Here is a 22,786-nt window from a genome sequence, read left to right as displayed (position 1 = left end):
AATTTGCTTTTGTTAATAAAACTTTCAATATTGTATCAAATTAAATGAGACATTGAATAAGCAAGGATTTCCTACAAAAAAAAAAAAGAATAAGCAAGGATTCAACTACATAACTACATAATAGGAGTAAATTATTGAATAGATTTTTGGACAACCTCTATGGTCTTAATTCTTCCCTAAACTAAACCATTATATTTTGTTAAAGAAACCAAATATTTAATTGTTATATGGGTTAATCGGATCGATTTTGATGGTTTAAATGGTTCGATTTTTATGGTGTTAATTCGGTTTGAAACCAATGAGTTAAATGGTTAAAACCGACCCAACCCATTTAACTAATCGATTTTAAACTTGAAATTAGAACCAAACCATTTACTACATAGTCTTATAATTTTGATATAAAAAACTCGGTTTGGTTTTGATAAATGATTTCAGTTTCAAATTTTTTTTTTTTAGGTAGAATTTCAGCTTCAAATTCATATCCTTAGCTCTTATAGAGAAGGGAAGAAACGGCTGGCAAAAATTTTAAACGCGTATCCGTTTTAATGAAAAAAAGGGGCTTAACAATAAACCCATACCCAATAGTTCGCCAAAAACAAAATATCCCCCAAAACCCACAGGAAGAAAACCTCCTAGTCGCATAGTCCCTCGCTCCCTCTCCCAGCGGCGAGCCGACGCCTAGCGCTTTTATCCTTCCAGAGCAACGGCGACCGAAATTGAAAAGCTGATATTCTAAGAAACGATAGGCAGCTTTGAAACCAGGGCACCAGGCGTGTGAGTTTCCATTTCCTTAGGGAAGCAGCAGGTCAGCAATTTGCGGAAACAAAGTTAGAACTTAGAATACATAGCCTCTCTCTCTCTCTCTCTCTCTCTCTCTCTCCGGCCTCTTCCCCTCTCTCCTTGTGCGCTACAAAGTCCTACGGGAGCAGCAGGTTTGTAATCTTAAAACATTTCTTTCCCTTGACCATTGCAACAATGCAACCTGCACTTTGTACTTTGTAGACAATGATGGATAATCCAAATAGATGGAGGCATATGACATCCAAGAGAGGTTAAAACAAGTAGTAGTTTCTGAAACCACTGTCAATTTTTTTTTTTTTTTTTTTTTTATGCAAAACAAGTGATAGATTTTACTAATGAAACTGATGCAATTTCTAAGGTTGAATACTGTAGCTTTGATTGACAATATCAGGTCCATAGCCAAGTTATATTTGATTCTCTTTGTTCGTTCCTAAAACCCTTAATCGAGATGCACATGAATTGGCCCTGTTTGCTTGTAACATCTCCATTGATGCACTATTTTGGAATTTCTAATCATGTTGGCTTTTGGATCCCACTAATTATCTTGTTGGTTTAAGTGAATGCTGTCTATCCATGTTTGTCATCCCACATTGTCTAATTGGAGGGTTTACAATGTGCTGAAAGCATGGTTCAAGATTTCGGGTTTTGACCCTTGGGGAGACCAAAATTTCAGTTGAAATTTGGGAAATTTTGAGGAAACCAGGGAAATTTTTCCGGTTTGGTGGGAACTTTGGTTTCAACCCCCAAAATGTTTTTATTTGTTCTTCTGATTTTGTGTACGTCCTATTTTAGATATTTCTAACAAATTCACATAATTAGTTTCATGGAAAAAATATCTAAAGTCATACTTGTGTTGTTGACCAAAGTTTGGTAATGTATGCTGAGTCGTCGACTGAAATTATACTACATAATTACATATATAAGTTACTAACTAAAGTTGTGAAATACATTATTAAAAGTTTAAAACAAACAAAACATAATGTAAATGATTCAAAATAATAATAATATTACGTAATTGTGAGTTATATCTTAAGTCTCAAGTTTTAACACTGAACACTTAACACTTAACACTCAACACTCAATAGCCAACAGTCAACAGTCAACAGTCAACAGTCAACAGTCAACAGTCAACAGTCAACAGTCAACAGTCAACAGTCAACAGTCAACAGTCAACAGTCAATTCCAAGTAGAGTGTCTAGGCGGTTCTAGTCTACGAGCTGCGTACCATTGCAGATGTCGTAGCCGCTCCTCTGAATGCACCACATATGATTCCCATGACATCTTTTGGGGCCCAATTGTTTTGATAGTCCGTCACTGCCCGTCTATAAGATTCAGCATCAACATCAGCTAGGTATCCCAACCTAGGGAATGGCTCAGTCACAGTGATAGGATGTGAATGTGGCACACAAGGTTAGGATATTGTCAACAAAAGATGACCTGTCACCTGAACTACCCTCTCGTCCAAATGAAGTAGAAGATCTACCATACTGTCCATACCCTCCGCCATATCCAAATGACCGGCGTTCTCAAAAGATGGCAAACAAGGTTTGGGGAAGATGGGATTTACCTTTTTGGTTCAAGCTCCCTTCCTTAGGTAGATTTTCTACGAATGTGCAAGATCCAAGCTTAGAATAAAGATTTGATAGCAGAAGGAAAAAATCTGAGTGTTTTCCTAAGTTTCCCACTTCATAGAGAAGAAATAAGGGGAGAGTGTCCAAATTTTGAAATAAGAAGTCTTGGTTTCCCATTTAAGAAAGTTTTATAAATGTTGACCCATTGGTCCTCTCGAAAATTCTCTCATTTTTAGGAAAATTCCTACATTTTGGTCGAAATGTGGGAAATTTGGTCGATACTAGTCGAAACCAATGACTTTTAAAAGTCACATGGTATTTGTATCAGAGTCTTGGGATACTCTCAAAATGTGGAAAATTTCGATGGTATCGGTGGAAACTTTGAACCATGGCTTGAAGACATTCAGTTTATGATTTTTTTTTATTATTTGCCAATTTATGCTTGTATATTGCTGTTTTTTGACACTGTATTGTTTAAATTTAAACGTTTGTAATGCGTACCATACATTTTTTTCCCCATTCTAGATGTATTTGACCGTATTTTTGACCATCCCATTCACGTTTTGATCTGTTTAAAACACGCTCATACCGAACATTGTTTTTTTGCCGTTCCCATTTTAACTCACTATGGTTCTAACCCTTTTCGTCCTTCTCAGTCTCTTTCTCATCCCTGCAAGTTGACCAGCACGAGCACCTTCAACGAGCAAGAAATAGGTATGCCTATCTTATTCTCCTCCCCTCCTTTTTCTCTTGCAATGGCAGTGACTAATTCCTCTGCTTCTTATTCTTATTCTTCTTCTCTGGGAGTGGCAGCGACGGCGGCGTTTGCTTCTGCTGCTGCTACTTCCTATTCTTCTTCTTCTTCTCCTCTAGGAGTGGTTCCGGGCGATAGAAGCTGTTTCTTATTTCCTCTTCTTCGGGCTTTGCCTTCTTATATTTTGAATTTTCCCCCACTTTTCTGTTTTCAATTTTTTCCTCATTCCTCCCTCTGAATTTCGAGTTTGGGCGCCATGAATACTTGGCAGTCGATTGCTTTGGACCTCAAAGGGTAGAGTTAGCTTCTTAATTTAACTACTTCCTACTTTTGTTAAGTATGAAAATGTGTTTATGGATTTGTATTGGGGCTACTGATATTTTCATGTTTAACAAAGTAAACAAATAAAAGTCTGGACCCATTGATATTTGATCCCTGTATGTGTAGTTTTAGTTTTTATTCCCCTAAGAATATCAATAGCTTTAAGGAAATACAGGTAATCCCTATCTCCTGTTTCCATGTGTGTCACAATCTAAATCTAGCTCTTCACTCTAGATGGTAGTATAGGAAGGTCGTATTAAGGTTGGAAATTAAGAAGTAATGTCCCAATTATCTGAATATGGAATTTAGATGCGTCCTATGGAGTATGATTTTGGATTCTATGCTTCAAATTCTTTGAATAATTATGTTTGTTCATATTTTTTAGTTGATTGATTTTTTGAGGGAGCTAAGTTCTCATAAAAAGTATTAAATGAAGTCTTCTTGTCATTTTGCACTGGAACAACTAAGATCTTCCTTTACCCTTTTGTATTGCACAGAGTAGAAAGATGGAACAGAGATTGTCCAGCACTTGGCGTATGACTGTCAATGAGAAGAAATTTATCGAAAATGCTCTGCTTTCAGACCTCAGAGTTGATGGTCGTCGACCTTTTGACTATCGCCACTTAACCGTTAGTTTTGGAAGGCACGTATGATTTGTTAACATAGAGATGTTTTTGTCATATTGTTTTTTTCCCTTACTGCATTAGTGATGGCGGTTATTTGGTTCAGGTGGTTGTGGGGGCTTTCGTTTTGGGTTAGTTGTATAAAATGTGGTAGTACACCTGCAACCCTGTTTTAAGCTCTTGGTTTCTTTTCTAGTTATTTTTTTTTTCCTGTTATAAATAACTAAAGAAATTTGTTAGAAAAACAAAGGAAATATAAATATGGTACAGCAACAAACCTGGGCTCCTTTAGAACTAAAGGGAGGCCCAGAGGAAAAAAAAAAGGAAAATAAAGAGAGGGGGATGGTTATTGCCCTTATACGTGGTTATGAAGTCCTTAGTATTGCTTTGGCTCACTTGATGCAATACTTTCTGTAGGATAGGTGAAAGGAGAATGAACATGTATAAAACTTAGCCTGCTTGATATTTGAGAAGCAATACTTTTATTTTTTTTTTCTGCAAATAATTTTACTGAATCTGCAGAGAGGATGGTTCATCGGAGGTGCAGCTGGGTCAGACTCGTGTTATGGGTGTCGTAACTTCTCAACTGCTACAACCTTACCGGGATAGGCCAAATGAAGGGACTTTGTCAATATATACTGAATTTTCACCAATGGCTGACCCTTCGTTTGAGACAGGGCGTCCTGGGGAGTTTGCAGTGGAATTGGGACGTATAATAGACCGGGGTCTAAGGTAAATCCTTTCTCCTTTTACCACCATTGTCATAAGGCTATAAGGTTGTCATGAATAATGCTTCTGAAAATTTTGGTAAGAATAATGCATTAGAATTTTTGGCTTTTGATTATTCTCTGATTTTACTTAAAAAGTCTCCAAAATGTCATCGAAACCATACTCTAAAAGCTAGAAAGTTTTTGTACTTAAAATCTGGCAGACCTTTATATGATGCTGGCAGACCAGCTCAATTGGGCCTAACTATTCCTAATTTCAAACCCTTATTTGACCATATGGGCTTTGCAATATTGAATTATTTTGGGTTGGTTTCTGTACATGGCTTATTTAGGGGTAGTTTTTAGGTGCATGAAATTAGAGTTTAATTTCTTTAGTTTCTACTTTGGTTAGAGTCTTCAGAAGTCTAGGAGTTCCGGAATAGTTTCTATTTTTATGACAAGGCTCTGTGTTGTTTTAGCCGCGATTTTTATACGGTTAATTCTAGAAGCTCTAAAACTGTTGAAGGAGTTACTTTTTTCAGTTTTGGACTTTCTATTTCTTCTGTTTACTTAGCTTCCAAGTCTTAGGAGTTAAGAAAGTTTCTAAATTTGAGTTGGCAAAGAATTGTAGTTTAGGGTTTAGTCTGGTCTATTAAGGTTAAGTATAATACTGTAACAGAAATGGATTTTGAGATTAATGAATGATAATTGTTGGGTTTTCTGGTTGGCAATTCAATGGAGCTTGTGTGCATTTCTTGGTTAAAATCCCAGGGTCACAGCTTGGTTGATCAATGCCCTTATTAACTGCTAGTACTACTCTTTTTTCATTCTATTTTGGGCTTATCAATTTCATCCATTACTGCTGTTCTATTTATCAGTTGACGATGATATTTTATTGGGCAAGAGAACCCTGTCTGCTTGTGTGGCCACTGCGCCAGCACACAGGGCAATGGAGGGGGGTGCTTGGAGGCTTCTGGGCGGTGGACAGCGCGCAGTCTTTTTTGCGCCTGCCTATGTCTGGCCGTAGAGACATGCAAGCGCTCAGGGTTCTTTTCTCCTATTTTATTTATGGGAAAATGTTTTTTGTGGGGAAGTGTGGCCCCTGTGCCCAGACACATGCGGGGTGAAATGACCAGCCCGCACCCCGTGAAATGGAAAATGACCCCTGTGGATGCTTCGTTGTGCGCTCTTATTGGCCCTTATGCATGTGTATGAACCACACTCCCCCACAGAAAACACTTCCCCTTTATTTATATGTTTCTGGTGCTATTTCTCAATCGTCCTGACCAGTGAATCTGAGTTTTGAACTATCTGTTTCTGGCTGTCTCATACCTGCTCTTTTTCTATTTCTTTTACATCAGTTGCTATTGTACAACGCTAGAGTCCTGAGGTTTCTTTCATTTTGACTGCCAGTTTCTCTGTTCCTACTTCCTAAGGGCAACTTCACCCTAGTTTTAGCCTTAACAGTGCAGCATTTTTTGAGTAAATAAAATCTCCTTTCCTGCCTTAAGTTGCTCTCTCAATTACATTCTTCCTGTTCCTTTCTATTCTTATTTCTTACCGCCCCCTATATTCTCTGATCTGACTTCTGAAAATGCTACCGGAGCCATATTCAATAGAATCCCCTCTATTCTATCCTATTATTAACCTTATCATCTATATAGTCTGAAATCCAAAGTTAAGGTTACGATTACTGGGCTGTACCATAAGATCTCATAAATGGGCTGCTGTTGTTTCTTCAGTAAACATTTTGGAAATACTAAATAAGAGTTCTCCATAGAGTAACTTTATTATAATTGCAGAAAAAATTTATGTTCTTTTGGTTATATAATGTTTGGTCCAGACTTGAGAAGCATCTCCTTTTAAGAAACCTATAGAGAAAGGTTTATTTGGTTGTGATTAAAGGGTCAAACCTGAATACCACTGGTTTTATAGGATATTGCTTCAATTTTTGGTGCTGGAATTGGTTGGTCGTGAAAGAATGAATGTACTGAAGTGAAAAGGATGGCTGAGTCTTAGAGATTGTACACAGGGTGAGCTCAACATGAAAAGAACTGTTACTTCTTTTCCCTTTTGATTGTGTTGAATTCTTCTCATTTCAGCAACAACAATCACAATCACTTCTACACATGAAACATGACTACATGAGAATTGGGGATAGGAGTGCTTGATCATGTAGAGGCAGATGACCTGGGAAAGAAAAAAAATATTTTTTTGTGTGTGTTTGTGTGTGAAATTTTCCCATCTCTCTCCTCTCCCCCTTTTCTTCAGCGGGAGAGGACAGAGATGTGTCAATGAGTTGGTGGCAATAGGGATGATGCACTCTAACAATGTTTATGATGGTGATCTGTCAGTGTTATTTTGTGTCTTCATGGAAGCTAACTCTGCCTCAATTTTTGAAAATATTTCCCTAAGAAAATAAATTTGGTGAAAGAACTGTTGTACTGTGTTGATAGCCATTGTTGTAACCCTTATTTAATAATTAGAATATAAGGATGGGAAGAGAACAATGAAATGAAAGGTTGGAGAAGAAGAAGCGGAGGAGGAAGAGGAAGAGGAAGAAGAAGAAGAAGAAGAAGAAGAAGAAGAAGAAGAAGAAGAAGAAGAAGAAGAAGAGAATGGTGGAATGTAGTTTGCAGAGAAAAGATTCTCTACCATATATATATTTTACTTAAGTTAACAAGATATAAGAAATTATATACACCTTCCTAAGGAGGTAATGAAGAATTGGGAAAATTCGGACTTGTGCCTTAATGGGCACAGTCCTCCCTTTATTTATTATAGTAAAACAGTAGTCCTAATCCTTACATGAGTAGTAGTCCCAATCCTACCATGAATCTGAGCTAGGTTTTAAAACTCGATCTCGCCAGCTATCTCGCTATCCCAAAAAAACGAGATCTGGCGAGATCTCACCGAAACCTTGTATTTTTGGGGCGGTCGACTCACTGGTAGATCTTGGCGAGCATATGGCCTTTGTAGGCCCTGAAACTGTGTATTTACCCTATTCTAGCCATTTTAGCCACGATGGAAACATCAGATTTGCAAAAAACAAACTCAAAATAGTACTTTGACAATGTACTATGTAAGTATGCGGCGAGTCTTCAACACTTCATCTAGTATGATATATTCATCAGTCCACCTTCCACAATCACCATTTTGACACAACTATCATTAGAATATATAAAAGCCATAATTTCTAATTCCTATTGCTGATTGATGAATCACATACATTCAAGTAACAACTAACAAGTAACAATGTAACATAACAAGTAACAATGTAACATAACAAGTAACAATGTAACATAACAAGTAACAACATAGCAAGTAAACATAAAGCCATAAAGTACATAACATCTCCATCCTAAAAACCAGGACTCCTAGTACTGAAATGGGGCCATATCATCATAGCCTCCATGTTGTTGCTGCTGATGTTGAAGTATGTTTTGCTCTGATTGAATGACAAAGGCTAGCCATGTCATAGTTTGACGGAAGTAATACTCAAAGTCAGCCATAGTAGCTCTATAAACATCATCACCAACAAACTGGAGGTACCTAATCCTTGGATAAATATCTCTGAAACTAAGTGAGCTCGAACGCGATCCATAGTTGCTGCTTGGTGCTTGACGGTCAGGAATCACCATGTATGGCTGGGGCTGGGGCTGAGGCTCTAGAGCCCTGAAGATGCTATCTACAAAACCTGACCCAATCTAGCAGTGTGTCTTGTGACTGGCCCCTATACTCTGTGGCAGAGGGGTAAGAGCTGGCCTGTGGCTGTGGGTATCCAAACTGGCCAAATTGACTATAATGACTATAGTCTGAACCGGTTGTCCCTGTGCCATATATAGTTGAAGGTGCATCCAATGGCTCCTTAAGAATACAAGTACCAATACCACTCTCCATGCTTAAGCCTCCTAATGTGTTTGTCAAGCTCCTAACAGAGATGTCCATGGAGTCCATACTATCCTGCTCCTCTCCACCAGCTAAGAATCGACAACGTGAGCCTCTCTTGTAGGGTGTGGGTGTGGGTGTGGGTGTGGGTGTGGGTGCGGGTGCGGGTGAACGTGCACCATGGTCCATGTCCTATGTGGCATGAGTGAACTGAGTCTCTTGTGAACCGCACCTGTTCTTGCTTCGGTTCAGTGTAATGGTACCTCTCGCGTAACCCCCCATCACCACCATCATTACCACCATCCCCATCCCCATCCCCATCACCATTGCCATCATCATTATCATCATCACTGGACCGTGACCAAACAGTTTCAGGCTCCACATCAAGCCCAGCAGCTTGGGTCTCGAAAGGCCTGGGTATCTATGAAAGCACATGGCCTCTTGAGACATATACTCATCCACGTTTGTACCCATGTGACTAGCTACCACAGGGTTGGGCCTACCCCCAGGATGATCCATAAGTGGCTCACCTCGATCCTTCACCCATTGGTATAAGAGATCATCCTCCTCATCTGAGTCTTCTTAGAAAATGTTAGTAAGGTCAATTGGCTCACTGCTACCCTCTTGGCCTCGACGTATATGCTGCATCTTCAATCTCATTTTGTAATACACAAACACAAATTGCTACAGCTTTTCATGACCCAGTCGGTTCCGCCTTTTGGTGTAGATCAGTGAAATGTACTCCAGTTACGCTCACATCCAGATGCAGAACAAGTTTGGGAGAGCACCTTGATAGCTATCTTCCTCAAGTTAGGTGCATCTTTTTCATATAGGACCCACCAATCTCCAGGGGTAGTAGTTTGTCTCCCAGCCACTGCCGCTGCCCTACCAAAACTCCCATTAGCATCCCTGATTTCCTTCATCTACACATATTTCAAACATTGAATACAAGTTAGTGCACAATACGGTATGTACTTTAACATTTAGGAAGCTATAAACTATAAGTCTATATATATCTTAAACATTAACCTGCCTCAATGTTGCATGTTGCCTGTAGATTAGCTTTAGGGACCAATTTTGCCACCACATGCTCTACTGCTTCTATCAATTCATCATCCATTCCCATCACAATACACCATGAAGTTGATGATGGACTGTCTAATTGGTTCAGTCCAACCATCACACATCACAGTAACTCCATATCGTGCCCACTGAGTCTCAAGCCATTAATGTACTCATCTAACTCCTTCTGTTGAGGCAAATAAACATTCATCTGCTCATAAGGAGTGGGCCCCTTTGTTCCTGGACCAGCCCTTTCTACAGTGTCAATCATAGCCTGGTAATATGTCCCTTGTGTAGCATTAGTTGGGATGCTATTATAGAAATTTTTTTTTGTCATTGCATTCCCAAGTTGTTTCCATGTACCCCAAGCTTGCTTTATGGTTCTTTGATATGTATCCTGCTGTCTAAATAACAAGGGATCTTACCTCTCATCAGGATCTCTTTGGGGGGGTGATGGGGATGTGGCAGTCCTCACTCCTCACACTCTGAGCTCTCCTTAGAGGCACATTCACATTCCTTAGCTTCTTGTTCATTCTTCTCTCTGTGGGAGACACATCTGATGTAGTTGCTCTAGAACCAGAGCCATCTGCTCCTCTCTTCATCTCTACCCACTTAACCTTTTCTATTTGATGAGAGACCAAGCTTGTTGCCTTAACATTTTGCAATTCTCTCCATTCTGCCCTTGACATACCTGATTGTGGGTTGTAATCACTATCAGAGTCATTAGAGTCAACATCCACTGTTGTTGGGTGAGAATGACTCTCTAAGACTGCCTCTTCGAATTCTTGGTCCAACATTTGTTTCTCTGCCTTCTTTAACATTCCACTTCTTAGACTACGTTGTACATCTTTTATGACTTCATATGGTGCTTGGAGGCATTTAGCAACATCCTTATACCCCTAACTAAAAGCTGCTTCATCCTAGAAGCGCCTTCAGAATTTATCATCTTTTGACAATACCTACACCTTGACTTTTTCTTATCATCGGACATAGGATCCCTATGTATCCATGCAATATCACCATCATGAGAAGTAGACATTGTTCCCCAACTTCAAGTCTTCAACACTATTACATAGAAGTGTTTGTGCATGAATTAGTAAATAGTAAGCTAATAACTATTCAACATAAACACGATATTGTAAAGAATGCATGCATTAAGAGTTTCTCAATAACTTGTAGCTATTACATATTAATCCCCTACTTTTTATAATTTTTTCTGTAATTTTAAATCATATTTTTTTATTAATAATAAATCAAAGTTCATAATAAAGTATACTAGAGTCCAACTAATAACACCATTTTCATTTCAAAATATACAAACAATATTTACACAACATTAGAGTAATTTTCCATCGAAAACAGATTTTTTTTTATAATTTTTTGATTTTTCTGTAATTATTTAATATATATTATATATTTCCGAAAGCTGCCAAAGTTTCTTTTTGGTGTCTTGTGATTTCCTTAGCTGCTGGAATTTTGTTCCTCGTGATTTGACCAGTAGTGTGGGGTAAGTCTTCTAGAAGTGTCTTTGCTATTCTATGTTAGTTTCTTAGTAGACAAGTTAGTACGTAGTTACTAAATTGAGTTAGCTTCTATTTTCAAGTTAGTTTCCTTTTTGGTATACTTTCTAACTGTAAGGCTGTACCCTCTCCTATATAAGAGAGATTGCTGTAGCAAGTTCAGAATGGATGAAGAATTGAAGTATTATTGTTCCAAACTCCTGAGATAGGATGTTAAACAGCTGAGATAGCTGTGGGTGAGAGGCCCAGGTATTGCAGCCCTTGTTGCTCCAAACTCCTGAGATAGGATGTCAAACAGCTGAGATAGCTGTGGGAGAGAAGCTCAGGCCAAGTTAGCCATTATCCTATTTACATCTCTCCCAACTCCATTTTCTTCTTACTTTCTTCTTTGTTCTAACTTGCGAGAGAGTGTTTGAGTGAGTTTTGCTGCCTACATGAAGATCCAAAAGCCTGCTATCAGACTTGCTTGAAGACCTGTTGAGGACAAGGAATCGATTCAACACTTTGTCAGGGTTTTGGGGCTGATCAACCAGACCAGATCTCCCAACCAGCAGCCTATTTTGGGAGCCCTTTGGAGGGTTTGAAGGGCACATCAGGGGGACGCTTCAACCAGCTTTGTTACCCCATCTGGGCAGCCAATTTGGTGCCGCATTTCTCCACTTTTCCCTTCAGAACCCTAATCGGAACAGCACTGCTCTATTGGTTAGTTCTCCTCTGTTGATCTACTTTCAGCTAATTTTGGGTACCTTACTAGCAGTACAAGAACCTGATTTGAAGCTCAACTGAGCCTGGTTTTGTGATTTTCTATTTTCTCTTGGTTTCAGCCCTATTTTCAGACTGATTTTTCCATTGGGTTCTTTGATCTGTAAACCAGATCTGGTTTGTTGGTTTTGAGTATATTATCTATTGGGGTTGTTTGCCTAGGTAAACCACCTTACATCAGCAAGCTTTTATGATTAGCAGGTGTAACATCGTATTAGTGCCAGTAGGTCCCATGTTTGATCCCTAACAAGTGCAAGGGGTGGTATGTGTTGTTGTTCCCCCTATGCGTTGTGCCCCATTGCTGCCACTGGAGCCCTGTATGTGTGTGTATGGGCCTGCACGTGCAGGGGGTATTGTCATATTTTGATATACATTGTTGTAAACCCTTAACAGCTTGAGCTTTTGGGATAGGGACTGTAACAAGAACAAAAGCCTCATACAATTGAAAGCATAAGTGGAAAGGTCAGTGGTCAGAGGGAGGTGCATTTTATGATGATACTACAGGTCAGCCTGGATAAACATTACTGTTTTAGTTGTTTCTGTCTTTATAAAAGTGAATTCTCAATTCCCTGCAACTTTGTCAGGGAAAGAAAAAAACTTCATAAAGTTGGGAGATGAACTGGTCTGCAAAAGGAAAACTGTCACATCTCCAACTGATTAGCCATAAGTTGAAGGCAAAAATGTAGCACAGCAGACATTGCGCTGGCACTTGCTTCCAAGTGACCAAGCCCTGTAAATCTCAGTTGTTTATTTTGTTTAGACATGATAACATGGAACTGGCAAAAGAAGGAAAACTTGTTCCTTCCACTTATTGAGTCTTAGAAGCTTATAGCGAGCACTTTGAATGTGCTATCTGAGCAATTCATTTGGCCAAGTTTCAGATTTTTAAGTATGCCACCATCAGCTGTTTCTTAAAAAATTGTTAGCACGAAAAGCAACCTTGTAATGTATGCTTTTGCCTTCAAGCCAATTGTTGAAGCATTGGATTTTTCAGAGGGAGTTGATCAACTGGGGATATCCGTCTGGGGCATTGTTTCAGTAAATGGATTTTAGTCTGTGTGGAAGATCGAATCATAGAGAGTTGATCAACTGTGGACTTTCCCCCACAGTGATTGCTAATGGTTTTTTATTTTTTGGTATTTTCTGCTTTTATTTTATCAGGGCGGATTAGTAAGAGTGTTTCAAAATCAGTGTTAATGCAGTTGATTTGAAGGAGTAAAATGATTGAGGTGAAATAAAAAATGTTATTTTTAAATCTTGCTTCTGTTATTTAGGATTCTTAAAATTCAGTCGATGCTAAAACTCCTTCCATGTTCCAGATGAGCATTTGGAAGGTAACAAAATGGAAATAATGAGCTTCCATTTGACAATTCACCTCTGAAAGACACTAAGCCATTGAATGAACAAATCTTTATTCTCTCATGAAAGAAATAAATTATCGGCTTTTTCCACAAAGTGGGTTCAAACTAATCACTTATTACTAAATTCATTCAGTGTTTCAAACAGGGACATTTTTCCAGCTCTGACACAATTTGTTCAGCCACCACATTCCCCAAGTCCAAAGCACTGAAAGTGGTTTTCTGCACCTTTTTGTGTATGATTCGTTGCCAAAATATACTAGCAGCCATATTTGTAGCTTTGTCTAGTCAGCTCAAACTGGGCTGGAAATTTTTATATTGGGAAAGCTTGATCACACTGAATGCCATTGCAAAAGCTAGTGTAAATTCGATTACCACCCTTGGTTCCCTTGCATGCAAAAAAATTCTTTATGATTCATAGTATCATCTGAAACACAAGATCCAAAGGAAGGCCTATCTGAACAGGTTTTCCTTTCATTTAGGAGGTCATATGTAGCCACTATTGTTGGCCTCCTCCCATACTTGCCATATGAATTAGAGTATACGGGTATGCTAATGTAATCAGCTGCAACCTAAGTATCCCTTCATATTTTAGCTCATAAGTCATAAACCTCTCTACATTCAACAAGGTAGCTGCGAGCATCTCTCCAACCAGTCCCCAGAAAACACCTCTGTTTTTCCTTGAGCTTAATGGCGACCAAGGATAATAAAAAAGGAAGAGAGAATAAGTTTCAATATTAGCTAATAAATGAATTTTCCCCTCTACATATAATTATTTCCCAGCTCTCATGCTTTCCTGCCACCTTATCAGTAACCTGATCCAAAATCAACATTTGTTATTGTGAAGCATCCAAATGGACACTGAGGTGAAAAGGAAGGTTGTGGTTCTCAGCACATTCTCTTTGTCGTCACTTACTTTCTTTCTCTGTTTGCTTCTTCACAGGTTTTGGTTGAGCTTTTGTTACAAATGTTGTTTTATTGAAAAAAAGAGTGGTGGCATCTTGGTCAATGATACAATTGCCACCCATGGGGGACACTAGCCCATCTTATGGTGGATTCTTTTCCTGGCTCAACCATTTCCAAATGTGCTTCTTTGTCAATATTGTCATATAAAATCATAAAAAAAAGACAAATATCAAAGAAAAATACTAACATATTTATTAATATAAGTTTATTTTGTGGAAATTATATTATCCTTTGAAATAAATAAGCCTTAATGTTTAAAATTGCCCTTTTCCTTTGAAATAAACTAAACCTTAATGTTTAAAAGTCTATTGCATTCTAGGTTGAAGTTTATGATACTCCTCTTCCTAATGATTTTTTTCCTAATTGTTTTTACTATTTGCGATATTGTATTATTAGATGACACACAAAGCAGGCTCAATGCTATACTGGAGCGATGGTGATCAACCTTGAAATCAAGAGGCTTTAAGATAAGTAGAACAAAGACAGAGTATAAGATGTGTAATTTTGTCCACACTACGATGGATAACGACATGGTGACTATTGAGGGGAGAGAGATACCGCAAAGTCACTTTTTTAGTTTTTTGGGATCTATCAAAAATAAGCAAGGCGACATAGAGGGCAATGTGCCGCATAGAATAAAAGTGGGATGGACAAAGTGGAGAAGTGCGTCTGGAGTTTTGTGCGACTGCTATGTCCTTGTAAAACTTTAGGGAAAATTATGTAGGATGGTCGTACGCCTGGCTATGATATATGAGGTGGAATGTTTGGCAGTTTAGAAGCGGCATATTGAAAATCTGTGTACAGCGGAGATGAGAATGTTAAGGTGGAGGTGTGGGAAAGCTAGGAAGGATAAGGTGAGGAATGAAAACATTAGGTGGACTTGGGAGTCACCCCTATTCATGATTAACTTTGGGAAAGTTGTTTGAGATGGTATGGCCATGTTCAATGCAGACCATTGGATGCATTAGTAAAGAGGAGTGATTTGATCCAAATAGAAGAGCGTAAAAGAGCTAGGAGTAGGCCAAAAATGACCGTATGAGAAAAGTGGTGAGAAAAGACATGCACATATTAGGTGTTGTTTGCTCTAAGTATGGCATTGAATAGTGGATTGGAGGGACAAAATCCAGGTAGCAGGCCCCATCTAGCTGTGTTGTGCTTTGTTACTATTTTTGTGATCCGTTTCCTTTCGCTTTTGAATTTCCTTTTCCTTGTCCTTGCTTGGATCCATGTAGCCGACCCATTAGAGGAGTGATTTGATCCAAATAGAAGAGCGTAAAAGAGCTAGGGGTAGGCCAAAAATGACCGTATGAGAAAAGTGGTGAGAAAAGACATGCACATATTAGGTGTTGTTTGCTCTAAGTATGGCATTGAATAGTGGATTGGAGGGACAAAATCCGGGTAGCAGGCCCCATCTAGCTGTGTTGTGCTTTGTTACTATTTTTGTGATCCGTTTCCTTTCACTTTTGAATTTCCTTTTCCTTGTCCTTGCTTGGATCCATGTAGCCGACCCATTAAGTTGGGATGAAGCTTTGTTGTTGTTATTTTTACTATTTGCAACTTCTTGTAGAAATTTGGACTACTTGAAAGTTTGAAAGTACACTTGCAGGGAGAGCAGGGCTGTGGATACAGAATCACTTTGTGTTGTTGCTGGGAAGTCAGTGTGGTCCATCCGTGTTGATCTTCACATTTTGGATAATGGAGGGTATGTTGTACAGCTTGTGTAGTTGGACTAGTGTTAATGTTTTAGATATCTCAGTAATTATTTTTCTGCTTTCAGGAATCTTGTTGATGCCGCTAATATTGCTGCTTTGGCTGCACTCCTAACATTCCGAAGGCCTGAATGTACATTAGGAGGAGAAGATGGTCAAGAAGTGATAATTCATCCACGTGAGGTTGGCTCTTCTCACATTTTTCTGTATTTTGATGAATGTGAAATAAGGTGTGTAAACAATAGAGAGAGAGAGAGTTGCGATTTGGGTAATGGGAGTCCCAATCAATGAGATTGGGCTGCCCTGCTCAATTCGTTATATAGACTAGCAATTACATCCTCCTAGTAGGAATAGGAAATATACTCCTAGTAGGAATAGAAAGTAATAAAATAGGAAACAAATCTAACCTCCTAATTCTAATCTACTAACCAATTATAGTTAGACTAGAACACTCCTAAGGGGAGTCGTGGCTTGCTCTAGACAGCTGGCCACGACTCCTCTTTCTCACTCCATACTTCTAACACTCCCCCTCAAGCTGGAGCATAGATGTTAATCATGCCTAGCTTGTTACAAATATAGCTCACTCTATCACTTCCCAAAGATTTAGTGAAAACGTTTGCAAGTTGTTCTCTAGTGCGAATATGACTTGTAGAAATAACTCCTTGCTGTAATTTTTCTCGAACAAAATGACAGTCTACTTAAATATGTTTTGTCCTCTCATTAAACAATGGATTTGATGCAATATGGATTGCAGCTTGGTTATCACACCACTACTGCATAGAAGTACACTCAAACCCAAGTTTCGTCAAAAGTTGCTTTACCCACATCAACTCACAAGTAACATGAGCCATGGCACGATACTCAGATTCAACGGTAGACCTCGCCACAATAGTTTGTTTCTTGCTCTTCCAAGACACAAGATTTCCACCAACAAAAGTACAATATCCTATAGTTGACCTCCTATCAACAGGGGAATTAGCCCAATCAGCGTCACAAAACCTTCAATATGATTATATCAATGATCAGAGTACAACAGATCACGTCCTGGAGCTTTCTTGAGATATCTCAGAATACGAACAACGACATCCCAATGTGAAGTTTGTGGAGACGAAAGAAATTGACTCACAACACTGACAGGGAAGGCATGTCAGGTCGAGTCACAATAATTCAGCTTTCCCACCAATCTCATGTGTTTCTCAAATCTCAGGATCTTCTAACGCATCACCTCCTTCAGACATAAGCTTCACAATTGGGTCTATTGGAGTGTTAAGGGGTTTGAGCCCTAACATATCAGTCTTTGAAAGTAAATCCAAAACTTACTTTCTCTGAGACAGAGAAATTCCCTTCCTTGACTGAGCAATTTTTTTTTGGTGAATTGATAAATGCATTAAAAGAAGGGGGAGGGAGAATATATCCCCTAAGGGAGATTACAAACCCTATAAGGGTAACCAAAGTCCAAAAGGACAGCATCCAAGGCCCAGTGGGCTTGAGGAGAGGAAGATATGTCACAAATGACATGTCTAATACAACATAAAATCCATTTGGGCATAAATAAAAGGAGCCAGAAGCCCAACAATATAAAATTCAAAAGCACAGGTAGGGTTCCACCAAACCCTACCAACAATCTCATCACTTCCACTTCTAGCTGCCAAGACATGAATCGAATTTCTGGCAGAAAAGGCATGCACGGCAGTGGAGCGCGGGCCTTGCGGAGGGCCATGGTTAAGAGAGAAGCTGGCCTCGCGGAAGATGCAGTCGCGAAGGGGGTGCCGGCCTTTTGGAGGGCATTGACGGGACGACTGTTAGCCGAGCATGGCTGGCAACCTTGCTGGTTGTAGGCCATGCAAAGAGCTTGCCAAGAAACTGCCGAGACAAACGATTTGATCAGGGAGCAAACGTGAAAACGTTTGGTCAACCAAGGATCCATAAGAGAGCATGGCTAGGTCAGCGACACAAAGGCACACTCTAACAATGGCGACTCGAGGATAACTGGCAACTGGCCCGGTGAGCTTTGGCAGGGGGGAGGATCCAACGAAGCATCCAAGGAGTAGGTTGGAGCAGCGGATGGATGGCGACATAGCAAACCGATCAAAGCAAAAGCTCGAAGAAGAGCAGGAGCAGCAGGCCCAGAGAACGTCGACGGAAGGAGCTAACAAGTCCTATAGGGAGGATCAGGGGGATCCCAGCAAGGCCATCACAAGATCTGAGGCAAGACGGGAGTGGAAGAGATGGGGAGACGACAATGGGTGGATTATGTCACAGTCCGCCTCCACTCACCTGAAGGCTGGTGACATGGACATGCACACGCACACGTGTCCACAATCCATCCAGGATCCACGATGCAATACTTTAAGTTCATAAGATTATGAAATGAATTCTAAAATCACATACTTATAATATAAACAAAATATATCAACTGGTGTTTTCTATTGCTATTTACCATATTTACACAAAAAGAATGTTTTCACGTCTGGATCATAATTACAGTTATGCCTCCCATAGGGCTACATCTGTTAAGTACAAAAAGAATCAAAAATAGAAGATGATACTCCCATCCTCAGCGTGCTCCAAATGCACAATCATCGCACACGCATCCATCCTCGTGCGTAACCAGCTCCTCATCCCAGAGGTCACCTCCGTGGAGAGCCGGAACCTCGATCACAGTTTCCAAAGGATTTCTTGAATCAACATCTAAAAAGGAGCAACAACAGGGGGTGAGCTTCCACGAAGCCCAGTGAGGGGTAACACACACAAGCAATCATGACAATCCAAGAAAATGAAATAGTATAAATATTCATGCCCGACCACATCAATATGAATGCAATTATATGAATGTAATGACATGATCCATTTATTATCAAGCAATTCTAAGCAACAATTTCTAAGTCCAAAGGGGGTATAAGTGCTACTGCAACGTAGGTGTTATCCCTAGTCATAAATGTACGTTATCAGTCCCCAGGGATACTAGCTAGTTGCGAGTCAGGAGCGTGCTGGTTTCGGAACCACATCGTTACTCGGCAAACCCCTATTAATAACCCTCCTATAATACCACTACACCAAATCCAACATCGCATGTAGGGTATACCTGTCACCGAATCAAACATCGCTTGAGGGTTTGTCACGACGCTGGAATCTTTGCACCTCAGTCACCGGAAATCGTCCCTGGACGAGAGGATTAGCCAATACATAAACCCCTATTGGCAAGGGTTGTAGCACCAGGGTGGTTATCCTAGCCCAATGCATTCTAATATGCCATAACCCAATTCAATCACACTCACACACACACACACTCACCCTGAGCATGCAGTGCCGCCGGCACCAACCGTTGGCCACCCTGCACCCCAGTCACACACACACGCACACATGCACAATCATAATCCACATTCTCATGCCACATCAACACCTTATATAAGGAATAATATAATAATATGCAAAATGATAAAATTCATCCACATATGCATTATGATGCAAGCATTCCATAAAAACGCACAAAATCCCCTCACCTCGTGTTCTAGATGGCGGTAGATAGTTGATGGCTTTGTGTTGCGTGTTCCCGTCACTTCTCGGTTCCACTCCTAGGATACATAATGTTTTTAGGTTATTCGGTTATTCATAGAGGAGTGGGACACTAAGACTCATGCCCCAAATAAAATGATTAAAAATTAACATTAAAATGGTTCACCGGTGGATAAATCTGAAAGGAATGCACATCCTGTAATATTTTCACCGGTGGATGCTTACCGGTGGATGATCATCCGCCGGTGAGTTCACCGGTGGATAAATTCGAAAGGAATGCACATCCTGCAATATTTTCACCTGTGGATGGTCCCTGCCTTCACCGGCTGGCCGGTGACCATCAGCCGGTGAAGTTAAAATTGGGGTTTTCTTGCCCAGATCAACCCTATTGGCCCTGTGGCCTCTGTGTATGGTGGTGGAAATGCATATTTTTTTCAGTGGGGTGTCATCTCCCAACTCCATTCCTCCCTTCTCCCACTTTTGTATAGTTTACAAATTGGGTTTTGTGATTTTAGGGTTGGTTTTCATGTAAGGCATCCTCACACACTTGACTTAGCTTAGATTTAGTGAAATTAGTGAGTGGATCAACATAAGGTTTCAAGAAATTGGGTATACACAAGTCTAGGCTAAGCTAAGTTGGGGAAGACTTAGGTTGAGCTCATGGAATGGTCATTAATGGCTCATGAAATCACTCTCACACACCATACATAGGTTTAATTTCATTTTCCCCAACTTAGGATTAGGTTAGGATGTTAGGTCATAGAGGATTTGCTCAAATTCCCAAATCCTAGGGTTTTGGTTAGGGGTTTCATAGGGATTTGTCCTTAGACCCAAGGTTGAGTGAATAACCTTGCCAATGTAGGTCTCTTACTCTAATTTCCTCCTCCTATTATGTAGTCTTTATGGTTGGGTAAGTGGGATTTGGTTGGGTCTCCATTACTTCCAATAAAGAGTGAAATGGGAAGGAGAGAGAGAGAGAGAGAGAGAGAGAGATTTATGTGTGTGTGTGTGTGGAGAGATGAGCATATGGGCTTACCTCAAGAATGGAGCCCTAGCCTTTCTCCTTCTTCTTCCTCTTCTTTTTCCCTTTCCTTGTTTCTAATTTGGTAAGAGAAGAAATGAATGGTAAGAGCCCTATTTATAGCCACTTAAGTCCCACTAAGGGCTGTTTGGGGAATTAATGGGTTTTTACCCAATACCGGGTTATTCCGCTATTCGGCACTAACGGCCCACTTCGAGATGTCCCGCCACATTAATCAACTGCCTAACACATTGTTCCATCAATGTAGATGGGTTTGGGGTGCACGATCGTGAGGTCTTGGGTCCCACGGTGAGATAACCCAAAACTGGCCTGTGCACCCACCGTATGGTGTTCACCGGTGGATGCTCCATCCGTCGGTGACCATCAGCCGGTGAATGCTGAACTGGTCACTTTGTATGGAGATCTCTCCTCAGTTTGAGTGGGGCCTTCTCCAGGGTTTCTAGTGTGTGAGGTTCAACTGACCTTTCCCTTCGGGTCCGGAATCCCTTCCAATTACTTAAGCATGGGTAGCAGGTGCAAGTGGGGTCGCACTTCCTTCCTTGGCAAAAGGCAGATGCAACCCATTACTCATTGGTACTGGTGTTCTCCGGTGTCACACCTGAACATTAAAATAGGAAATTTTAAGGTTCGGGTATAACAGATCACGACCTCCCGGACGTGAGAGAAGAAGAAGAAGAAGAAGAAGAAGAAGAAGAAGAAGAAGAAGAAGGGAGGATGGGGAGGGGGAGGTGGGGGGGCAGCCCGGGTTCAGGTGGGGGGAGCAACCCGGGTTCTCCTTTCTTTCTCGCGAGTGTTAGGGTTTTCCAAAGGGTTCGTGGACTGAGCAACTTCAATCCCTAGGAAGTACTTCATCCTTCCTATATCCTTAGTTTGAAAGTATTGCTACAAATTTGCTTTCAAACTTTGGATTCCTTCAACATCATCTTTGGTAATGACAATGTCTTCAACATATACAACTAGAAATATCCTCCTTACATTAGACTTCGATCGAACATGGAATGATCACTATCACACCTTGACAACCCAAATGCGCAAACCACATCAGTGAACCTACCAAACCGCTCGAGGAGACTGTTTTTGCCCATACAAGGACTTCTTAAGCTTGCACACCTTTCCACACTCCTCCTAAAGAACAAACCTCGAAGGTTGCTTCATATACACTTGTTCATGCAAATGACTGTGAAGAAATGCATTCTTCACATGAAACTGAAATAATGGCCAATGAGATGAAGTCGCAACAAAACACGAATAGAGGCCAACTTGGCAAAAGGGGAAAAGGTATCCACATAGTCAACACCATAAACCTGGGCATACCCCTTCGCGACCAACTGAGCCTTCAAACGAGCAAGACCCATCAGGGTTAACTTTAACCACATAAACCCAACGACAACCAATAGCCCTCTTTCCAGGAGGCAGTGGTTAAGATCCCGAGTCCGGTTTTCTTCCAAAGCAAGCAATTTGTCTTGCATTGTTGTCCTCCAGCCAGGACTAGAGAATGCCTCTTCAAGATTCTTAGGAACAAGATGAAAAGAAATAGTGGAAAGACCAGAATGAAAAGAAGACGACACTCCAGAATAAGACACAAAATTAGCAATAGGATGTTGGGTACAACTACGAACACCCTGACGTTGTGCAATAGGAAGATCTAAATCAGAGAGAGGAATACCTGGAGCCGGATCCATAGACGAAGATGATGAGGTAGGTGCCTTAGAGAGAGGGGGTGTTGATGCTTCTGGAACACGAGGAGTATAAACCTATAGCAACCGGTGGAGGAGGAGGTGGTGGTGGTGGCAACTCTTCTTCTATGGCAACCTGTAGAGTAGAATGATGGATAACATAAAGTGGAAGATCATCATGCAACTCAAACAAAATAAATAACTCATTTGGATAGGGTGTGGACTCAAAGGACACATCAACAATAACAAAGTATTATTGAAGAACATGAGAATAACATCGGTATCCCTTTTGGGTACGTAACCCAAAAATAGACATTTAAGAGTTCGAGGATCCAACTTTGATAAACCTAGATGATCACGAACCAAATACTCGAGGGGGAAGAACAAAAAGTGGGTCAGAAAGAAATAATAAAGAATGAAGAATACCACCACACAAAACAGAGGAAAGCATACGATTAATAAGATAACAAGCAGTGAGAACAACATCAACGCAAAAGTTTGACTACTTTC

At 40.2% G+C, this 22,786-nt stretch overlaps 1 protein-coding gene across 8 annotated transcripts in view; it reads left to right on the top strand.

The window, feature by feature from the left end:
* The first annotated feature begins 577 nt into the window (after positions 1-577).
* The window catches only part of LOC122066655 (exosome complex component RRP45B-like), a 58,913-nt gene continuing 36,704 nt past the window's right edge, over positions 578-22,786 (top strand). For 3 of the 8 annotated variants that reach the window (XM_042630494.1, XM_042630490.1, XM_042630497.1), the window contains exons 1-6: positions 580-932; positions 3,029-3,086; positions 3,945-4,090; positions 4,593-4,802; positions 15,940-16,035; positions 16,111-16,225. In XM_042630494.1, coding sequence (XP_042486428.1) covers positions 3,954-4,090; positions 4,593-4,802; positions 15,940-16,035; positions 16,111-16,225 — 558 coding nt within the window. In that variant the 5' untranslated portion in view covers positions 580-932; positions 3,029-3,086; positions 3,945-3,953. Of the gene's footprint in view, positions 933-3,028; positions 3,087-3,944; positions 4,091-4,592; positions 4,803-15,939; positions 16,036-16,110; positions 16,226-22,786 lie in introns of all 8 variants that reach the window. The other 5 variants (XM_042630498.1, XM_042630495.1, XM_042630493.1 and 2 more) reach the window with 5 other exon arrangements.

The sequence above is a fragment of the Macadamia integrifolia genome, unplaced genomic scaffold, assembly GCF_013358625.1.
Source record: "Macadamia integrifolia cultivar HAES 741 unplaced genomic scaffold, SCU_Mint_v3 scaffold2515, whole genome shotgun sequence".
In the NCBI taxonomy this organism is placed as follows: domain Eukaryota; kingdom Viridiplantae; phylum Streptophyta; class Magnoliopsida; order Proteales; family Proteaceae; genus Macadamia; species Macadamia integrifolia.
The sequence above is the reverse complement of the archived record's forward strand: the minus strand, read 5'-3'. Positions and strand labels throughout refer to the sequence as shown.